The sequence below is a fragment of the Cinclus cinclus genome, chromosome 3 (genome assembly GCF_963662255.1).
Source record: "Cinclus cinclus chromosome 3, bCinCin1.1, whole genome shotgun sequence".
Classification (NCBI taxonomy): domain Eukaryota; kingdom Metazoa; phylum Chordata; class Aves; order Passeriformes; family Cinclidae; genus Cinclus; species Cinclus cinclus.
The window spans coordinates 91,948,697-91,966,367 of NC_085048.1; the positions used below are offsets into that span (position 1 = coordinate 91,948,697).

At 35.9% G+C, this 17,671-nt stretch overlaps 1 protein-coding gene across 1 annotated transcript in view; it reads right to left on the minus strand.

Moving 5' to 3' along the window:
* USH2A (usherin) overlaps nt 1–17,671 on the minus strand; it is a 374,892-nt gene that overhangs the window by 239,270 nt on the left and 117,951 nt on the right. Inside the window, exon 21 of the mRNA XM_062490428.1 lies at nt 1,177–1,307. Coding sequence (XP_062346412.1) covers nt 1,177–1,307 — 131 coding nt within the window. The remainder of the gene's footprint in view (nt 1–1,176; nt 1,308–17,671) is intronic.

Below are 17,671 nucleotides of genomic sequence, written 5' to 3' on the forward strand. Positions count from 1 at the left end.
ATCTAAACAAGCTGACCTAAAGCTACTTTAGAAGAAGCAAATCTGCAAGAAGGACTAGGAATACTATTCGAAGCATTAAAATGTCAGTTGAAAGAAATCCATTCCAATTAACCATCAAACAATAACAAAAAAAATCTAAATAAACCTCAGAACATCTTGTAAAGGAAATAAAACTCTCTTTTCAGTTACAAGAAGGTATAGGTATATAACAGAAGTACATATAAGAGAGAAAACAGAATTAGTCCCTATTAAAATGTGGATGAGGACAACATTAACCTTGGTCCCAAAAGCTGAAGTACACAATAAGATAAAACCTGTGTGTAAATGCAGTAGAATTAATAGAAATTAATATCTTGGGCTTAGAAACAGATCTAATATTATCTAGCATGGGATCACATGCAAACCAGCCTCTGTGCAGCACCTTACTTCTTCTATAGGTCCTCCAAAGCTAAAGGGGATTTTCATTACTGCACAACACCTTCATATGGCCACAGAATGACTGTGGCAGAGCTCAGGAGGGTAACAGTGGGTTAGAAAAATCTGATTATTATTTACAGTTTCTTGCGTATTTATAAAATACAAGTGAGGCCATAATGTTTTTTAATTCTATAAGGAAATCCAGTTTTGGGGTACACAGAAAACACAAAATACCCAAAGAGAAATGCAAGGCATATGGCCTTATTTTTATTTTGTTGACGCTTCCCTCATTATTATTATGATTTTGCATAATGGTGACATTATGCAAAATAAGAAAACAGTCTCAAGATAGGAGGTTTATAAATAATTGACTAACATTATATAAACTTACTAACTAATTAAAAACTTAGTTCTGCACAACTTTGAAATCTTGGAAGTTTAACTGTAGTGGTGTACAGTGGCACTGACAAAAAACCCAACCCATAAATATGCAAAAAAAAAAAAAGTTTTATATTGTGGCATACGTAGCAATAAAAAGAGCAAAGATTAAGCATTTCAGTTTTTCTCTCCTCAAAATCTCTAATTACCTAAGGGTTCTGAGAAGCAAGTTGGCTTGTATCAATTAAATTTAAAAGACAAACACACAAAAAACAACCCAAAACCAACCAAACAATAACAAATAAACAACCAAGGATAAGCATGTAAAAAGTACAAAGGTAAATGATATAAGCTATTTTTATGGGATCCTGACTTTTGTACCTGTGGATCAAAAAGAAAGTAAGGACGCCCACTCCTCAGCTGCAATGCGATGTACTCCTCCTGTTTGCCAGGTGATGCAGAGAAAAAAATCAAACCATCAGGCTCCAGGGTTCTAAATTTCACTTTAATACCTGGTTGAAAAAAAAAAAAAAAAAAAAAAAACAAGTAGATGGTTAATGCCAAAAGTGGTTCTTGTAGGTTATAAAAGAAATTATTAATAAAATATAATTTTAGAAACAGCAGCAACATTGCAAAGCAAAATCATGGAAGTTCTGTTTACCCAAAACCCTTGATAGACATTGATGGAGAAATTTTACTAATCCAGACTGAGGCAGCCCTTGACAGAAATTATTCATCTTATTCACCTTATTCATCTGTAAAATGAGACATGTAATTGTGACAAATGTTGTTTAGTAACATCTTTCTTAAGAAAATATAATTCAGATATTAGCATACTATTCTAATAGTTGATGTAGATTTTCACTTACGACTTAACATATCTATAGCCAAAGCAAAAATTATGTTTCTGCATGCAAGGATGTATATGAACATTAGGGTTTTGCCTCCAAAAGATATACGTATGTGTTCACGTGCATATTTGTATATATATTCTTTTCTAAACATCATATCTAAGTGCATAAAGAACACTTGTAAAAAGTAGTTTTCCAAGAAAAATTGGAAATATCCAAATAAAAGGAGCCATGGATGAACTAAGCTTAACTGAGAACTTTCCAGATCATTATCACCAGTCCTCTATGTAGTTTCTGTTACAATCCTCAGTGTATGGTAGAGTCATGCCTTTCCTGTACCAATTGTTTTGCAAACGGAAATGAAAAGACAGTAATAGCAGTACCCACCTATTCTATACACTTCCATGACATTTCTATATAAGATGCTTTTACAGAACAAGGTAAGTTATTGGGTTTTACCCAACTTTATCAAAATATCCAGTATTTTCCCTATTTTATGTCAGGCAGAAAACAATAAAAGTCTAAAGTTTTTATTGTAGAAAGTAGCTATATTAAAAAAATAAAAACCATAATTCTGACACATATTCATATAAGATTATGCTTGTTAGTTACCTATACCTGAAAGAAATATCCTTTGGCCTCTCTACCTAATCACATATAATGTTTTTATGTAAATCACATGATGCAGTCAGAGACACAAAACATTCTCAAGGCAATGAAAATCAGTCCTGCCATTAAAACACCTGCAAGAAGCAATTGCACACAAGTAACCCCATGCACATCAAAACCCTCAACGAACAGTGTCCCTAGTTAAGGAAGAGCATAGTCTTTCCTGGCTCACAAATGAACACTTGGAATACTCTGAGGTTCCAGGTACTTCCAGCTGCAGATCTGCTGGAGAGCCCAAGACTGATGACTTCTAATCCCAGCAGTGGGGAGCACAGTTAATTTAACAAGCTGCCAGTATTTTTATGAAGCTGCCAAAAGACATTTCTGAAGACCAGAGGATCCCTTCTCACACATAATTCAGAAGGACAAACACAAACAAAATAACTGAGTTTCGGCAAAAACACTCTTCTTGTATAACATTGTGTCAGAAAATAGAAATTAAATGATTCATAGCAGTAAAATTGCAGAAATTTCAGAAGTTTTCAATTGTTATGCAGAAGCCTTCTTTTTCTTTGGAAATTGAAGAGTCCTGCTTGTATAGCAGACACAGCTTTATAGAACTTACTGATGAGTAGGAATCTTAGTTTCTTTAAAATTCATTTGTCACCTATGAAAGAGCTGAGAAAAGGACTCCATCCCTTTAAGTTCCAGGATCTTTGGAATTTTCATAAGGAAGTACAGTATTAATAATTTCTCACATTTCCTGAAGTGACTGCAGGAGACAAACCCAATATTAAGAAAACTTATGCCCCACGGACAACATTTTCACTGCATGATAAGAAACTTGTGAAATTAATATTTTTTCACAAGAACAAAGTAATTAATGCTGGACCTCATGGTCAACACAAAGCATACCCAGAGGCCCATTCAGACCTGTAGCAACTACAAGCATGCCATTTTCCTCTCTTAGTGGCACTGAACACTGGAAATAAATTTACTTCACTTGGACATAGAAGTCTTTCCTTCCGACACCTGAGAAGTTTCACAGGACTTGAAAACCCCATAGTATTACCAATTTTTTTTTCCTTTTTTTTTCATACCTAGGGAGAGGGTGAGACATTTTTCAAGTTTCTCAAAGACTCATGTCTATTGTTTCAGCATGCACATCTAAAATGCTAATTTCAATGTTAAATATAACATATAAATAAAAACATAAATAAAGTGGTGACATTACAATTTCTTCTGTAATTTGTCATATGCAGAAACTGTATCTCAGCCACACTACTCATGCTACTAAATCTTGGATGGAAAACATGACCATCTGCAGGGCATAGTAGGAAGGTACTTTTAATCAGCTGAATCTTGCATTGTAACTCAAGAATTCACCTAACACGCCTGCTATGTGTGACACAAATTATTGTTCCACAAGAACTTGCTCTCATTCCTGGGATAAAAACCAACAGGAAATTCTACTACAAATTAAACATTAATGTATGTCATTCAAATAAATTCTTTAATTCCATTTCAAATTATAGCTGCAATTGGAGAAGCTGTCAGAATTCCTTTAATTATAAATAAAGAAATTTATTTAATTTCCGTAATTGAATTTCTTTAATTATAATGGCATTGTACAAAAACTGATACAAGCACTGTATATAGTGCACATAAAAGATGAAAAGAAGACTACAGAGTAATAAAGAGGACAAGTAAAATAAATTCATAATTATTAGCATTAGTGTTTTCAAGTATCCCAAAATGTATTAGGGCAGACTAGCCCGCTGTCAGGATCTACAAATTTCAATTTACACAGTAGCGGATTGGGACTGGATTTCTGCCCTAGTTTCAAAGATGGCAACCCAGGTTAGAATGGGAATGAGGCTGTGAAACATGACCAGTGCAGGCATCTTCAAAGGCATTCACCTGAGATACAACATCAGCACATTACCCTGTGAGGGACACAGCTTTGAGAGTCCTTTTCAGGTACAGGCTGACATTACAAGTAAAATTATATATTATTACTCTAATTTTTGATGTGCCAGAACACAGTTTTTTGTCCAATAAAGAAAGTGCATATGGTGAGATTTTTCTACCCCCTCTTTGCTTGCCTTGTGTAAGTTTAGCAAGGCTCAGAACTTCAGTAGCATTTCCAATTCAGACTACCTGGATTCAGACTCTTCTAGCACATTTCAATATGAATTACAAGGCTAGCACAAAAGTATTTAAGAGGCAGGAATATGCTCTTGAGATGCAGACTGCATTTCTGGCAAGTTTACAGAGCACATGGGATTATTTTGAGTTTAGAAGAATCAGTTGGCAGTCAGCAGGAAAATAATAAATTAGAGCAGCTCCTAGATTAGCATAATATATACTAATAATTTATAATTATTATAGCAATAAAATTAATTTTTGACTAATGCAAAACCCCTTTTCTCTCACAAAATGAAAAGTTTAAAATAGGTTTTATTTGCCCAAGAAACCATTCAGCCAGAATATAGATGTATAGATGGCAACAACTTGCTGTAGCGCCTTTCCAAATCAACTGAACTGAGTTTAGTTTTTCTAAAACAAATAAAAAAGGTTTTTAAAAAGTCATAAACATTTCAAAATACAAAAAATGTTTAGAGTCCTCAAAAATCGTTGTTTGAAATTTTGGGGAAGAGTAGAGGCAAGAATGTAGGCAGGGAGGCAAGACAACTGAAATCATCTTCTGCAATAACAGCTGAGAGATTTCAGCAAAGTGACCTACTTAAAAATTAATTTTGCCCCAAACATTCAGGAAAAATACCTCTAGAGCACCTTTCTCTAAAACTAGATATTCAGAGTTGGAAAATAGCTAAAACATAGAAATTATTATAATTATTAAATAAAAAAATTCATCTAGAAGTCTCAAAAGTCTCCAGACCCTTCACCAAAACTTACATATAACCACAGGAACAACTCTATCCAAAAGTGCTAAGTCAAATAAATATATTTCCAATCTTGTCAGTGATCAGCAAGACTATTTTAGCTTAATTTTCACAAATGCATCAAATCCCAACCCATATGTGTAAGGTTTATACCAACAGGAAAAATAGCTTAGCATATTATGGACAATTTCCTTGTAAGTTTTGGAAGAATTTAAATGGAAAAGAGCGTACATTACAATTGGAAAAATAAAAAAGAAGAAATCTGCCAAATATCTTGAAAAACACAAAGCAATTTCAGAAATGAATTTTGCATAATCTGTGAAGCACATCCATTTCCAGTGAATTTTTCCCAAAATTGCACAATTGTAGAAATATAATTTGCATTTCTATTCTAATTACATTGTTATATTAAATGGTTTAAATAATTATATAATTGCACATTCCAATAAACAGAAAATTGTTGGCAAAGAAAGTGATCACTTTATGCTCACTGAGAGCCTTATTTGTGCATAATGCCAGCTAAAATGAACAGAAATTGTATATAAAATTTTGACAACAGCATTAGGCTCTCAGCAGTCCCTTCAGGATGACAAACTTTAGGGGTTTATTTAACATTAAGACTGTGTACAAATGCTCTTACCTAATCAAAATACATTTTCCCACAGAAATTATAAAACAAAATTTGTTTTAACTAGGGAGGGGGGAGATGGAGAGTAAAACTCTCAATTGCTATGTACCTCCATAGAATTTTGTTGCTATTCTCACTGTGAAAGTAATACCTCATGCCATCACAATAGCTAAAAGAGATTTTTTTTTTTAATATATAAGAGAATGCACCTTTAGAAAAAAAGGTTAGAAGGAAGACTTAACAAAAATTGACCAGTTTTCAAAGCAGTTTCACTTAATGGATAGTGGAATGGGAAGAAAAGAAGAAACTCAGAGGACACATCCTTGGACATACTTATGAAGATCCTCTGCTGAATACAAGGACTTCTTCACGCTTTGTGCTGGTCTACAGCTTCCTGGATTTTATCAAGAGAAGAAGACAGAAAATCATCTTCCCAAAGCTGTCCAAGACATGTTGCTGTTTTTCATACAGGATCAGGCTTCATCTTTTACTGTGACCTTAATGTGTTCAAAAACATTTTCAAAGCTCATCATCACTAACATTACATTAAGTTAGTAATTCCACTGATGAAGTAAATCCTCTTCATTTTTAAGCTGTTTTAGGTTTATTAGAAATATAAAATATATGCCTAAAAGTCACATATATATATGTATGATATGTGCATACATAACATATATATATACATAAAACATATATATAACATATATATAGCTGTATAAACCCACATACAAAAAGTTCCCAAACTTTTTCCCAAACTGTAAATGGATAACCTTTTCTTTTGTGATCACAGTAAAACCAAGAGAAGCCAAAAATCCATGGTTTCTACATTAGACTGTAAAAAAGCCCTGCATATTGAAAAAGTCTAACTTTATTCAGAATGACTCTACATATGAAGAATTTTTTTTAGGTATTCTTAATACATCAAACTGCCAATAAGGTAAATCAAACTAAAATGTTGAGCAAGCATAAACAGAGAGTATGGTGAGTGAATGAAAGGTGAAAATATGCAACATTTCTTGTGGAAACCAACTGTCAAGCAAAACCCCAAATCCCCTTGATGAGATCTGAGTGTTTCTTTTCCACTAAAATGACTAATTTGATACCTGTTTTTTCTTATTTTGCTTGCTACCCCATTATACCCACTACTGATAAAACAAACAGGACATTTTAGCTTTAATCTTCTTACTACATAACCCAAATAACTTCAGTCATGTTTGCATTAATGCTGCATTAATCATGTTGTTGCGTATTAATGAGTTTTCAGGCTATGCTAATTACTGTCATAGATTCTGCAGCAGCCCATTAAATATACAAATTACAGAATTAAAGAGCCAGAGCTCTTCATGATTAATCTTTAAATGGAGAAAAACTAATGATGTCTGTACAAAGTTTCCCTCCACTTTTGGCTGACTGAGCCCAATGAACAATCAATTAGATTATTTGAAGAATAAGAATACTGCTCATACTACAAGATTTGTTATGCTGTTATTCTATGCAGAAGACACACATTTATAAGTTTCCATCAAATGCACTTCTGTAACATATTCCAGGCCTTAAGGTCTCCCAAAGTGTTGCATAGGGAAAAAACTTATGGATACTCCAATTCATTATTGCATACTCATAGGAATCTGCTGGTTCCATATGAATACAGTAAATCAATCTTCTCCTTTTAGCAAGGACACAAGTCATGCTACTCCCCAGTAGGAAAGATTTACAGCAAACCTTGGTGAAAAGAAAGCCAAGATAAGTTTAAAGTCATTTGATAAGATTTGATGTATTAGTAGCACTTTATCCCCTCACTAACAGAGTGATGCTTTGTCAGGAATAGAGCAATACCTAGTAGTTAAATCAAGAGATTTTGAATTAGGAGTCCTTGGGTCTATACTCAGCCAATGACTGGGGTATGTCATCTGAGAGCCATCACTTAAACCACCTTCCCTCCATACTCCTCCCTCCTGAAGAACCATGGCAAATACAGCTTGTGTAAGGTTCTATAATGTTTGAAAATTTCATTACTGTTCTGTCCTCCACAGCCTAACACACAGATAAAATCAGCAAAACACCCACATGTATTCAGAAAAGTTACCTAGAGACTAGGCATTTACTCACATTTGAGAAACACTAATACTTCCAAAAGAGGGAATTAGGCTAGCTTCCTCCAAACACTGCATACTATGCAGAACACCACAAGGCTTTTATATTTATATCAAGTAATTATTTAAGAGAAAACTAACCTGCTCAGGGCAATATTGATCATGGCATGAGAATACTTTCATATGAAGTGAAAAAGACTGGTTTACTGCAATTAGGGCACAAGGAAGAATAATTTGTATTAACACAAACGTTAATACAAATATTTGAGATTCCGTTGGAGGGGCAGTTAGGGAGCAGAGAAGCTTTCCATAAACATAAACAAGACCATTTAAGGGAAGTAAAAGGAGCACTTAAGGGAAGTAAAAAAGGAAGTTCAAAGCAAAAACCTGGCTTTTCACAGGTATTTTACAACTTTCTCAGTGAAAACAGAAACATACTTAGAACAATCTTCAAAATATTGGCACATGTTATCTAAGAATTTGGCAAAACCCAAAAGCAACTAGTTGGTGTGCATACCTAGATTTATCTAAAAAAAAAAAAAAAAAAAAATGAAGGTGTCAGAAAAACATGAGAGATCAGGGTGAAACTAGATATGAAGATGCAGGTGATGCCATTATCTGTGAGCATCCTCTGTCATTAGAGTCAACAGCCAGCTCTTTACACAGACTTTTAAGCAATACTATCATTAAAGAAATTAGTGACCTGCCTCGAATTCATTTATTAAGCAAGTCTATGAACAGAATTCATAACTGTTCTCCACTATGTACACTGGGAAAGCATTAAATGAGCATGCCATCCACCCAGCACCACCTTCTCAGAGCACAGCTACCAGAGTAAAAATAAAACTCTAACTTTGAAACTTACAGAATCAAATGCTGCTTGTTGTGAGAATCAGCTGCAATTTAGTTTCTGTGCTGCTCAATAGTGCATTGAAATATAAACAAAGAGGAAATATCAGACCTAATTTCACTTAATGCTTTCTTTGAAGTTGATGCCCAACAAGCAAAAATCTGAGAAAATTTTACTCAAACATGACCTCTTTGAAACATTTTAAATTATTTATCTTTATTTATTTATTTTTAAAGCCTAGAAAAGTTCAAAATACTCAGATTTTGTTAGATAAGCAAGAAAATAGTTTCTAGGAATAAGAATCCCTTACAACCAATTTCATTAATTCAAAGGTTGATATTTAAAGAATGGAAACAGAGGCAAGCATTCATCTTCATTTTAACATAAATTCTTTAGAGAAAGAAGTGTATTGTGATACCCATATGTGAATTAGTGCATAAAAAAGGTCATCTTATGCAACAAGGGTAAGGTGGGAGAGGCTTCTAGGTGTTAATGCAATGCAAATCATAATTACTAGAAATATGATGACAAGAAGAATCACTTCAAAGATTTACAACAGTGCAATCTATAAAAGGTCAACATCACAGTGAAATCAGAAACGAGCTGGAGGTCAGCAGTTGTAAATAGCACTTCAATTATAAGCCTTTAGTTAGTATTTCCAGCAGTAGTACAAATGTAACACTGTACAGATAGTAATTTAACTGATCAAGGGAAAAGAGTCAGACTACAACTGAGTAAAATGCAAATACATCAAAATTAAAGTCAGTGTAATGATCTGAAACACAGCAAATTTAGACAACCATGCACTAGCCAAGGCAGAATCACATCACACAGCATCTCAGAAGCTGAAAGCACAGTAGCATGGAAATCCTGCAGCAACTGAGGAGGATTAATGATTAGACAGTGTACGTAACAAATAGAAGAATAACTAAAATAAGATGATGAGCATCTGGAGAAATACTAGAGGACAAGAAATGAAAACGTAAAAAGGAGGGGGGGAAAAAAACAAAACAAAACAAAAAAAAAAAAAAAACAAAAAAAACCTTACAGACAGAAATATACCACCACAGAGCAAACACTCAGTAGAAACTATACATTAAAGTTACAACCTCAGCAACAAATGGTACTCATGGTAGAACAGAAAATAAAAAAGCTAACAACATATTCAAGTTATTGCAGCGATTTAAGGTAGAGCAGCAAACTGCAACAAAACTGTCATATTAAGAACTGACAGGAATATATAATATTTTCATCTAGTAGTATTTGCAGCTGTATTTCCCTTGAGTATTCCTCACATAATACCATTTTCCAGAGGAAACCTAAAAGTGGTTTTATTTGTAGGGACTAAGATCAGAAAAGGATTTCAATAGAATGATCAGGTGCAAGCTTTATGTATGGATATATTGGAAACTGTGAGGGCTCTCTCATTGCCTTCTAAGCTATTTACCATGTAATGGAACTACAACTTGAGCATGCAGCAGGTCCTGCGTTGAAAGTGCTAATAATATTCCATTACATTTTGTTCTGTTACTCCTGTGCCTCTGTACCCAGGAACTGCACACTCTGTGAATTAAGTGCTTTATGGAGTTTGGCATGAAATGTTCACTGAAAACACATCCAAACACTTTGTACCAATTACGCAGAATTTTTTATTTAAAATATGAACCAGAGCTACCAAAACACTGTCTGCAATACCTCGGTTTCAGTGAAAGCACAGCCCTCACATATTAGGACAGAACAGAAATACAGAAGTTCAACCCAACCTCTCCTGTGCTGGACATGTAGATGATGGCATTTTTCACTTTAGGATTCAGACACCAGGTGAAATCAGTTTATTCAAAACACAGTGCTGGAACATGAGAACAAAGTATATCTTCTCCTTTTTAGTGTAAACTCCTTTTCATTCCAGTGTTAGGGCCTTGCCTAGATTACTAGTCTCTTTCAGCAGTTAATTACGCCCTTAATATGAATTTCAGAATAGACCAGAGTCTGTATCTACTTAATCAGGAAAAAGAACCAGTGACTTCAGTGAGAAACCTACCTGAGGTAGAGTTGATTTTACATTTGCTTAGAATTGTTTGGATTCATGAGAGGAATGCAAAACAAAAAGCAGAAGAGTGCTAAAATGTAATCTACACATAAAAATAAGACATGCAAGTTGGAAAGCTGTTAACCAAATTAAAGTCTCAAAAGCAGGAAATTCTGCTGAATAAGGATAATATGCAGGATATGTAAGGGAAGCTGCAGCTGAAGGAAGTGAGAAAAGAAAAAGCCAAAGGTATGCAATTTACCTTTCCTTTCACAAAATATTTCTTGTGGACCATTTAAGTTTAATATTTGTACTTTGAACTAGTTTTAGGTTACTATTTTTATCTTTGCCTTTAATGGTTTATGTCTATCTCAATGCCTGGTATGATTTATTATTTGTACTAACACAGTTCTGCTCACCTCCAGTCCACTTCCACCCTCAACTTGGTCCAAATATTTGTGCAATATCTTTGCCCCTCTGCTCCACCCATCTCATCTTTGACCTTATCTACCCTCCTTTCTGCTCATTTCTGCCCTTCTGCTACGTTCTCTGTCCTTCTCTTTTGCCATGTTTGTTTCTCCTTCCACATTCATCTCCCCCCATCCTTTCCACTGCTCTCTTCACCCAGCTCCATCTGCCTTTCTTAGACTTTCTCCATCCTTCTTGACCTCCTCCATTAGTTGTAATCCTGAAAGACAGCCTTGGCCCAGCTGTCTTTAAATGATGATGCCAAGGCAAGAAAGTCAACAGGATAAAGCCAACATACTGGGGCTGCAAAAGTAAACTGCTATTCACTGTCTAGAATATAAAGAGAGGCAAGTGCTGCATGAGAAGCTAAGAAATCTAGACATTTTCTCTTAGAAACTACTTTAGCATATGTGTTATCTCTGCTTACTCTCCCTAACATTTCCCAGTGCACAGAAGGAAGATTTTGTCATTGATACAGCACTCATAATCCCTGAGTTTGAAAACAGAACTGGGGAGGAAAGGAGGGAAGAACCACCTGTAAGTAGTTCTTCAGCACTGGCTGCTGTTATAATTTCCCTTTCACTTGTTGGAAAACCATGGCCTAATATACAGCCCAGTAATTGAACAGGAGATTTTATGTTATTTATCATATGCTAAAATCATATTCACCAAATTCACCAACATCCTCTGTTCTGCCAAGCTTCTACACAGAGTGTGCCATAGAAAACATGACCCAGTGCAGTAAGCCAGCTGTGGAGGTTGTGTCATCAATTTGTAGTCTGGCATATTCCCAAGAACCAAACCCCTGCACTCACAGGAAGCATTAAACACATACAGAAGCATAAAACAGAACTAACATGGCAATGAAATCACATTTATCTGTAGCTGAATATTCACACAGTATGAAATACTTTCAGAGAGAGAAATACAACTCCAACCCTCCCTCTGCTATGGTTTTTAAGAAAGCACTCTGGTGGTAGGCAGTGGACATGAAAAAGCTCCTGTACTACATCCAGCAATCCAGCTAATGTGCTCAATACACCTTGCAAGGGACAGATACAACCAGGCACTCTATCCTGTGTGCAGTCACCTACCTGGAAAACCAGAGTGGTACACAGTAATGCCGGCAGTAATGGAACATCTCCTACCCAGGTGGTGGAGATGCTCCCCAGAGAATTTGAGCTGAGATTTTTACCACGTGTCCAGATACAAATAAAAGCCAACTGGTGCACACAACAGCGCCAGCAGTGATATCTGTTGGTGTTTCAGTGCTTTTCCATGTATGGTAAGTATTTCATTATTTTCTCGTGGCTCTAATCAACACTCAAAAGAAATTAAGTTTCTCACTAAATTCTGAACTGTACCCATTGGTAGACACCATAAGGGAGATTACTGTCAAATTCTTTTCCTAATAAAAAAAAAGACATGTAAAGGTTTAACATTCGAGTGATTTTATTAATCTAAATAAAAAGAGATAAGGTAAATACTGAAAATACTTTCTTTTAATTTCTTCACATAGCATGATGTCATTTAACCCCCATATATTAGGATATTTTCAGGCAGGTATTGATTGAGCCTATGTCATCTATTCAGAATTTTAATTCCTTAAGGGATTCTTGAATTAAAGACCTCTTTGCTGTAGACTGCCTTTGAGTTGACTTTTACATTATTACTTAAAACATGAGTGATTACAGAATACATGACAATGACTAATTCAGAATTATGGCAATAAGGAAATTTCTCTTCTTCTGCAAAGCTCACTGATTTTTTCTTTCTTCTTTCACTGCCTTTTTCTCAAAATATAAGACTTACTGCAACAGAAAAAAATAATTGACTAAAATACTGCAGTAGATTAAATCAAAAAGTGGGTGATTGTACATACAAGATTACTAAGAATTACAAGACTTCATATTTTTTGTTTTCAGTGTGATCATTTTTGTATCTTTACCACTTGCAATACCTCATAGAAAGACATACATATTATAAAAGGGACAATCTTTTCTCATGTGCTGTAAAAAGTCACCTTTTTCCTGTCCCTTTTGTTGCCTGAGGGTTGATTGAGGGTTGCATCAGCTTGATTAACTCACTGATTATTTTAAAGTTTTGCTTGTGATCCTAGAGCAGTGTAAAGAAAATGGGAAAAAATGCCTCATCCTTAACAATGCAAAAGCCCTTATTATAGATGCTCTTTAAAGCACTAAATAAAAAGAAGAATTAAAATGAAACTGCCTGTAAAAGGCTGAATTCTGTAGGTGTAGTAGCAAGGCATGGCATAGCCACAGAGGAGGCAAAGGCTCCCAAACAGCTTGTGTGTCTCAGCTGTGTCAGAGCCACGGGAACATGGATAATCCACACCCTGACCTGCTGGGAAAAGCTTGCATTGGACTAGCAAGGCTGCAACCTTACAGCCAGCTCAGCCCTGTCCCACAGGAAGAGCTCCGGGGAGAGGCTGCTTAGAGTTCTTAATGCGTTTCCTCCCAAAACACGTAGTAGTAATCCCGAGGCTCTTAGGTGTAGAAAGATTTCAGGAGAACTGAGTATTTCCATCTTAAAGCAGCCTTGAGCTCAGGCCATTTCTCAGGCTGGCTGCAGTAGGTGGTCACTTTGCAATTCTGCAGGAGTACTGTGCTGCCCTGATTTCCACCTCTGACATTTCCCTGGCCCTTTCCTGCCCATGTGAAAGGCAGAAGGTCTGGCATAAAACCAATTATGCAGTCTTTGCTTCGCCCAGGATTCCCATTCAACTCGTTTTTCCCCTTAGTGCATGCAGTTCAGTTCTATAACCAAGTTTACACAAAAAAACCCCTCTTTTTTTGAAAACTAATGATGCTAACGTGACAATTTAACACGAGTTTGGAATAAGCAGCTTGAATCAGATTTCAATCAGATTTCAATTACTGAACTGGAACAATTTGGGAGAGAAAAAAATATAAAGCAGAAGAAAGAAATATTAAAGAATACTAAAGGAAGAAAACAAATGGGAGAAACACCTAATTTTGAAAGCTGGAGTACAAAGGCAGTGCTTTTACAACAAACTTTATCTTCTAAAAATAATGAACAAAAGCTTAAAAAATAGCAATTAAATGTACAAATCTTTTGTAAAGGAACTCACTCTGAGTAGGGCCAAAACTTTTGTGGAAAGGATTACTTCCATCCCAATATAAAACTCTCTCTTACTTCAACAAGCCTTCTCAATGGCAGACATTCTCAAAAAACACTTATTGCCCACAACCTCCTTGAATCCTCCCAATGAGGTTTCACCCTGGTTCTACAATTCACTTGATAATTTGTTTCTGGCTCAAAAGATATTACCTGGGATAGTAGCACTTCTCAGTCTAGCTGTCGTTTTGTTCATCCAATTATGAGGGCTCGTGGGAACAAAGACTCTAATTCGTGTAAATAGATTCCCCCTCCTTCCTCCCTGTCTCTGCAGCAAGTCACTGAACAACTTGAAAATGCATAAAATAAAATCCCCCAAGGGCTAAAAATCCACTACATGAAAATTCCCATTATTTACTACAGAAGGGAACACATTCTGTTTGTGGCAACTCCTCCACCAGTGAAGTTTTGTTATTAGTAAAACAAGAAACTTTTAAAGTAAACCAGAATAAAAGAGCATTATTAATCACCAAGCCAGGAAAAGAAAAAAAAAATTTAAAAAACCCTCTATATAAAAATATGATTTTATTTATTATTGAACTATTCTTTTCTTTACTCAGGAGAATACCTAAGGACAGATTCCACTCCAAGCATCAATTTTTGTAACTCTAACCAGCTTAGGATAACACTCATTAAAATTTAGGCATATAAGCATGATCAGAAGAAAGAATTTTAAGCAGACAGGCTTAGATATAAAGTAACCCATAAACCCAGATTTTCTTCTTCCTTTTTTTTTTCTTTTTTTTTCCCTCCCTGAGGTAGATAGCATGATTTTTTCTGAACTCTGCGAGAGTACCATTCTGTATAGTACCAAAGAGTGCCATCACTATAAATAACAATGACTCTCTGAATTAAAGAATACAACAGCAAGATATTTTTGTAGTTTGCCATCTTGTTCAATATTGGAAAATATGTTGTGCTACATCAACTTTGTTGACCAGCATTGCATAGATTTCATAGGACAGCAGAGGAAGATAAATAAAAAATATCTAAAAAGTAGTAGGTATGAGCCCCAAAAGCCTAGTCTTCCCCCAGTTAAAGTCTCTTTTTCTAATTAAAAAAAAAACCACAAAGCACTCTCTAAGAATATGGCAGACAAAAGAAAAATCTCTTTTGCAATAACTATAATAACTACATCATCAGTTGCAGAAAGCACTGGAAGAGTTTTGAATCATATAACGGCTTGGGTTGGAAGGGACCTTAAAAGGGTCCCTTGTCAAGCGCTGCCTGGAATGAGCAGGGACATCTTCAACTAGATCAGGCTGCTCAAAGCCACATCCAAACTGACCCTCAATGTTCGCAGGGACAGGGCATCCACAGCGTCTCTGGGCAATCTGTGCCAGTGTTTCGCCAACTTCATTGTAAACAACTTCCTTGCAAATAATCTAAATCTGCCCTCTTTTAGCTAAAAAAATATTATCCTTTGGCCTATATAGACCGCTAAGGGAAAGAGGAGCTGCATACAGAAAATAGCATAGCAGAGTCAGTGCAGCCATCACACTTTTCAGGGAAGAGCCTTGTTTTATAATCTAAACCATAATCAGAGAGAGGGCAAATAATCACTTCTTAGCAAGATAAAGATAAAACTTTAACAGCAGCATATGTAACAGATTAGTTTAATAAATACGATGGTGCAAAACCATAGAGTACCATATAAGTAATGATCACTGCTTAAAATCAATGCTCTTACAAATTGAAGCCAATGCAAAAGGGCTAACACCAGGGTAAGGTGATCTGGTTGATGTATTTTGGATCTGCTGAAATAAATCCATTTATAGGAGCATTTGCAGGATGACCAAGTTAAAAGAGCACTGCAACAGTCAGGCCTGGCTAAGGGAACGCCTCCTCCTACTGTCAATATTTCAAACTGATAAAGAGCTGACCAAGCGCAATCAGTGCCGTGATGAATAAAAGAAAGCTTGGGACCATTAACATTAATGGGACTTGCGTGACTAAATGCTCATATATTGTTCTGAAAATTTACCCGATGGACCAAGAGATTTTTTTCTTTGCTTATGCTTCCCCTTTTTCTGCAGACTGTATCTAATCAGTTCAAAAATACACTGCAACATAGTATAACCATCTAAAATAACTTCATATTATTACTATCCCATGAATCAAATAAAAAGAAAAAAAGTAACTACAGACCTCACTCTGGCTACCTGGAAAACTTGAGAAAACAAAAATTCTAGCTTCATACACAAAGATAAAATTGGCTGATCTAATATCTTCAGGCAGAGTGCCTTATCCTTGGGACACAATGACAAAGACTCTGGCACTTGCCATCTTGTACTGGTTTGAACAGCAAAACCAGTGAGACTTCAAGTCAGTAATACAATTTTTAATAGGGAAGAGGAAAAAAAAGAGAAAAAACAAAATACATGCAATAATAAAAATACAACCACTGACAGAGTCAGAATACAACTTGATACCCTGTCAGTCAGGGTGCTGGTGCAGTTTTCCTCCAAAGGGTCCAGCGATGATGTGGATAAATACCTGGTTCTTCCTCTGGAATCCAGTGGAAAAAGGCTGCCTTTGGCGTTCTAAACCTCAGTTTTTATCTAGGTAGGAAATGCTTGGCTCGTCCTCCTGGCTGGAGCATCTCCCAATGGGATGATGTAATCTTATCAGTTATACAGTAGGACTCAATGGCCCATTAACAGAAGATACTTCCCACAGAGATAAGAATGATCACCCTTATCAGTTATGGCCCATCAACAGAAGACATTTCCCACAGAGATAAGGATGATCACCCTTCTCAGATGGTAATAGAATATCTATGTTGTATTGCAAACCAGGACATAATCCACCCCTTATTCTATTACCATCTACATTATACCCAAACCAATACCCTATATATATATATTTACATATAATACAGAATGAAACCACACACACAGTTCTCTCTTAAAATAAGGTCTCCTTGTGGTACACAGCAGGTTTCCCCATCTTTCTGCATTACCCACCAAGTGTAACCAGGTCCTTGAGCAAAAATAATCCCACTGATTGGTTTGCCTTTGCCTGTGGTGGGATTGATCCAAACAGTCTTTCCTAAAATACCTTTCATGTGTACCACAGGGATTTTGTCTCCATCCACTGTGTGCAGGGGTTCAGATTGGGCAGGACCAGCTCAATCGATGGACCCTCGGGTGTTGACCATCCAGGTGGCTTTTGCCAAGCTCATTTCCCAATTTCTGAAGGTTCCCCCACCGAGTGCCTTCAGAGTAGTTTTAAGGAGTCCATTGCACCGTTCAACTTTCCCGGCAGCTGGCGCGTGGTAAGG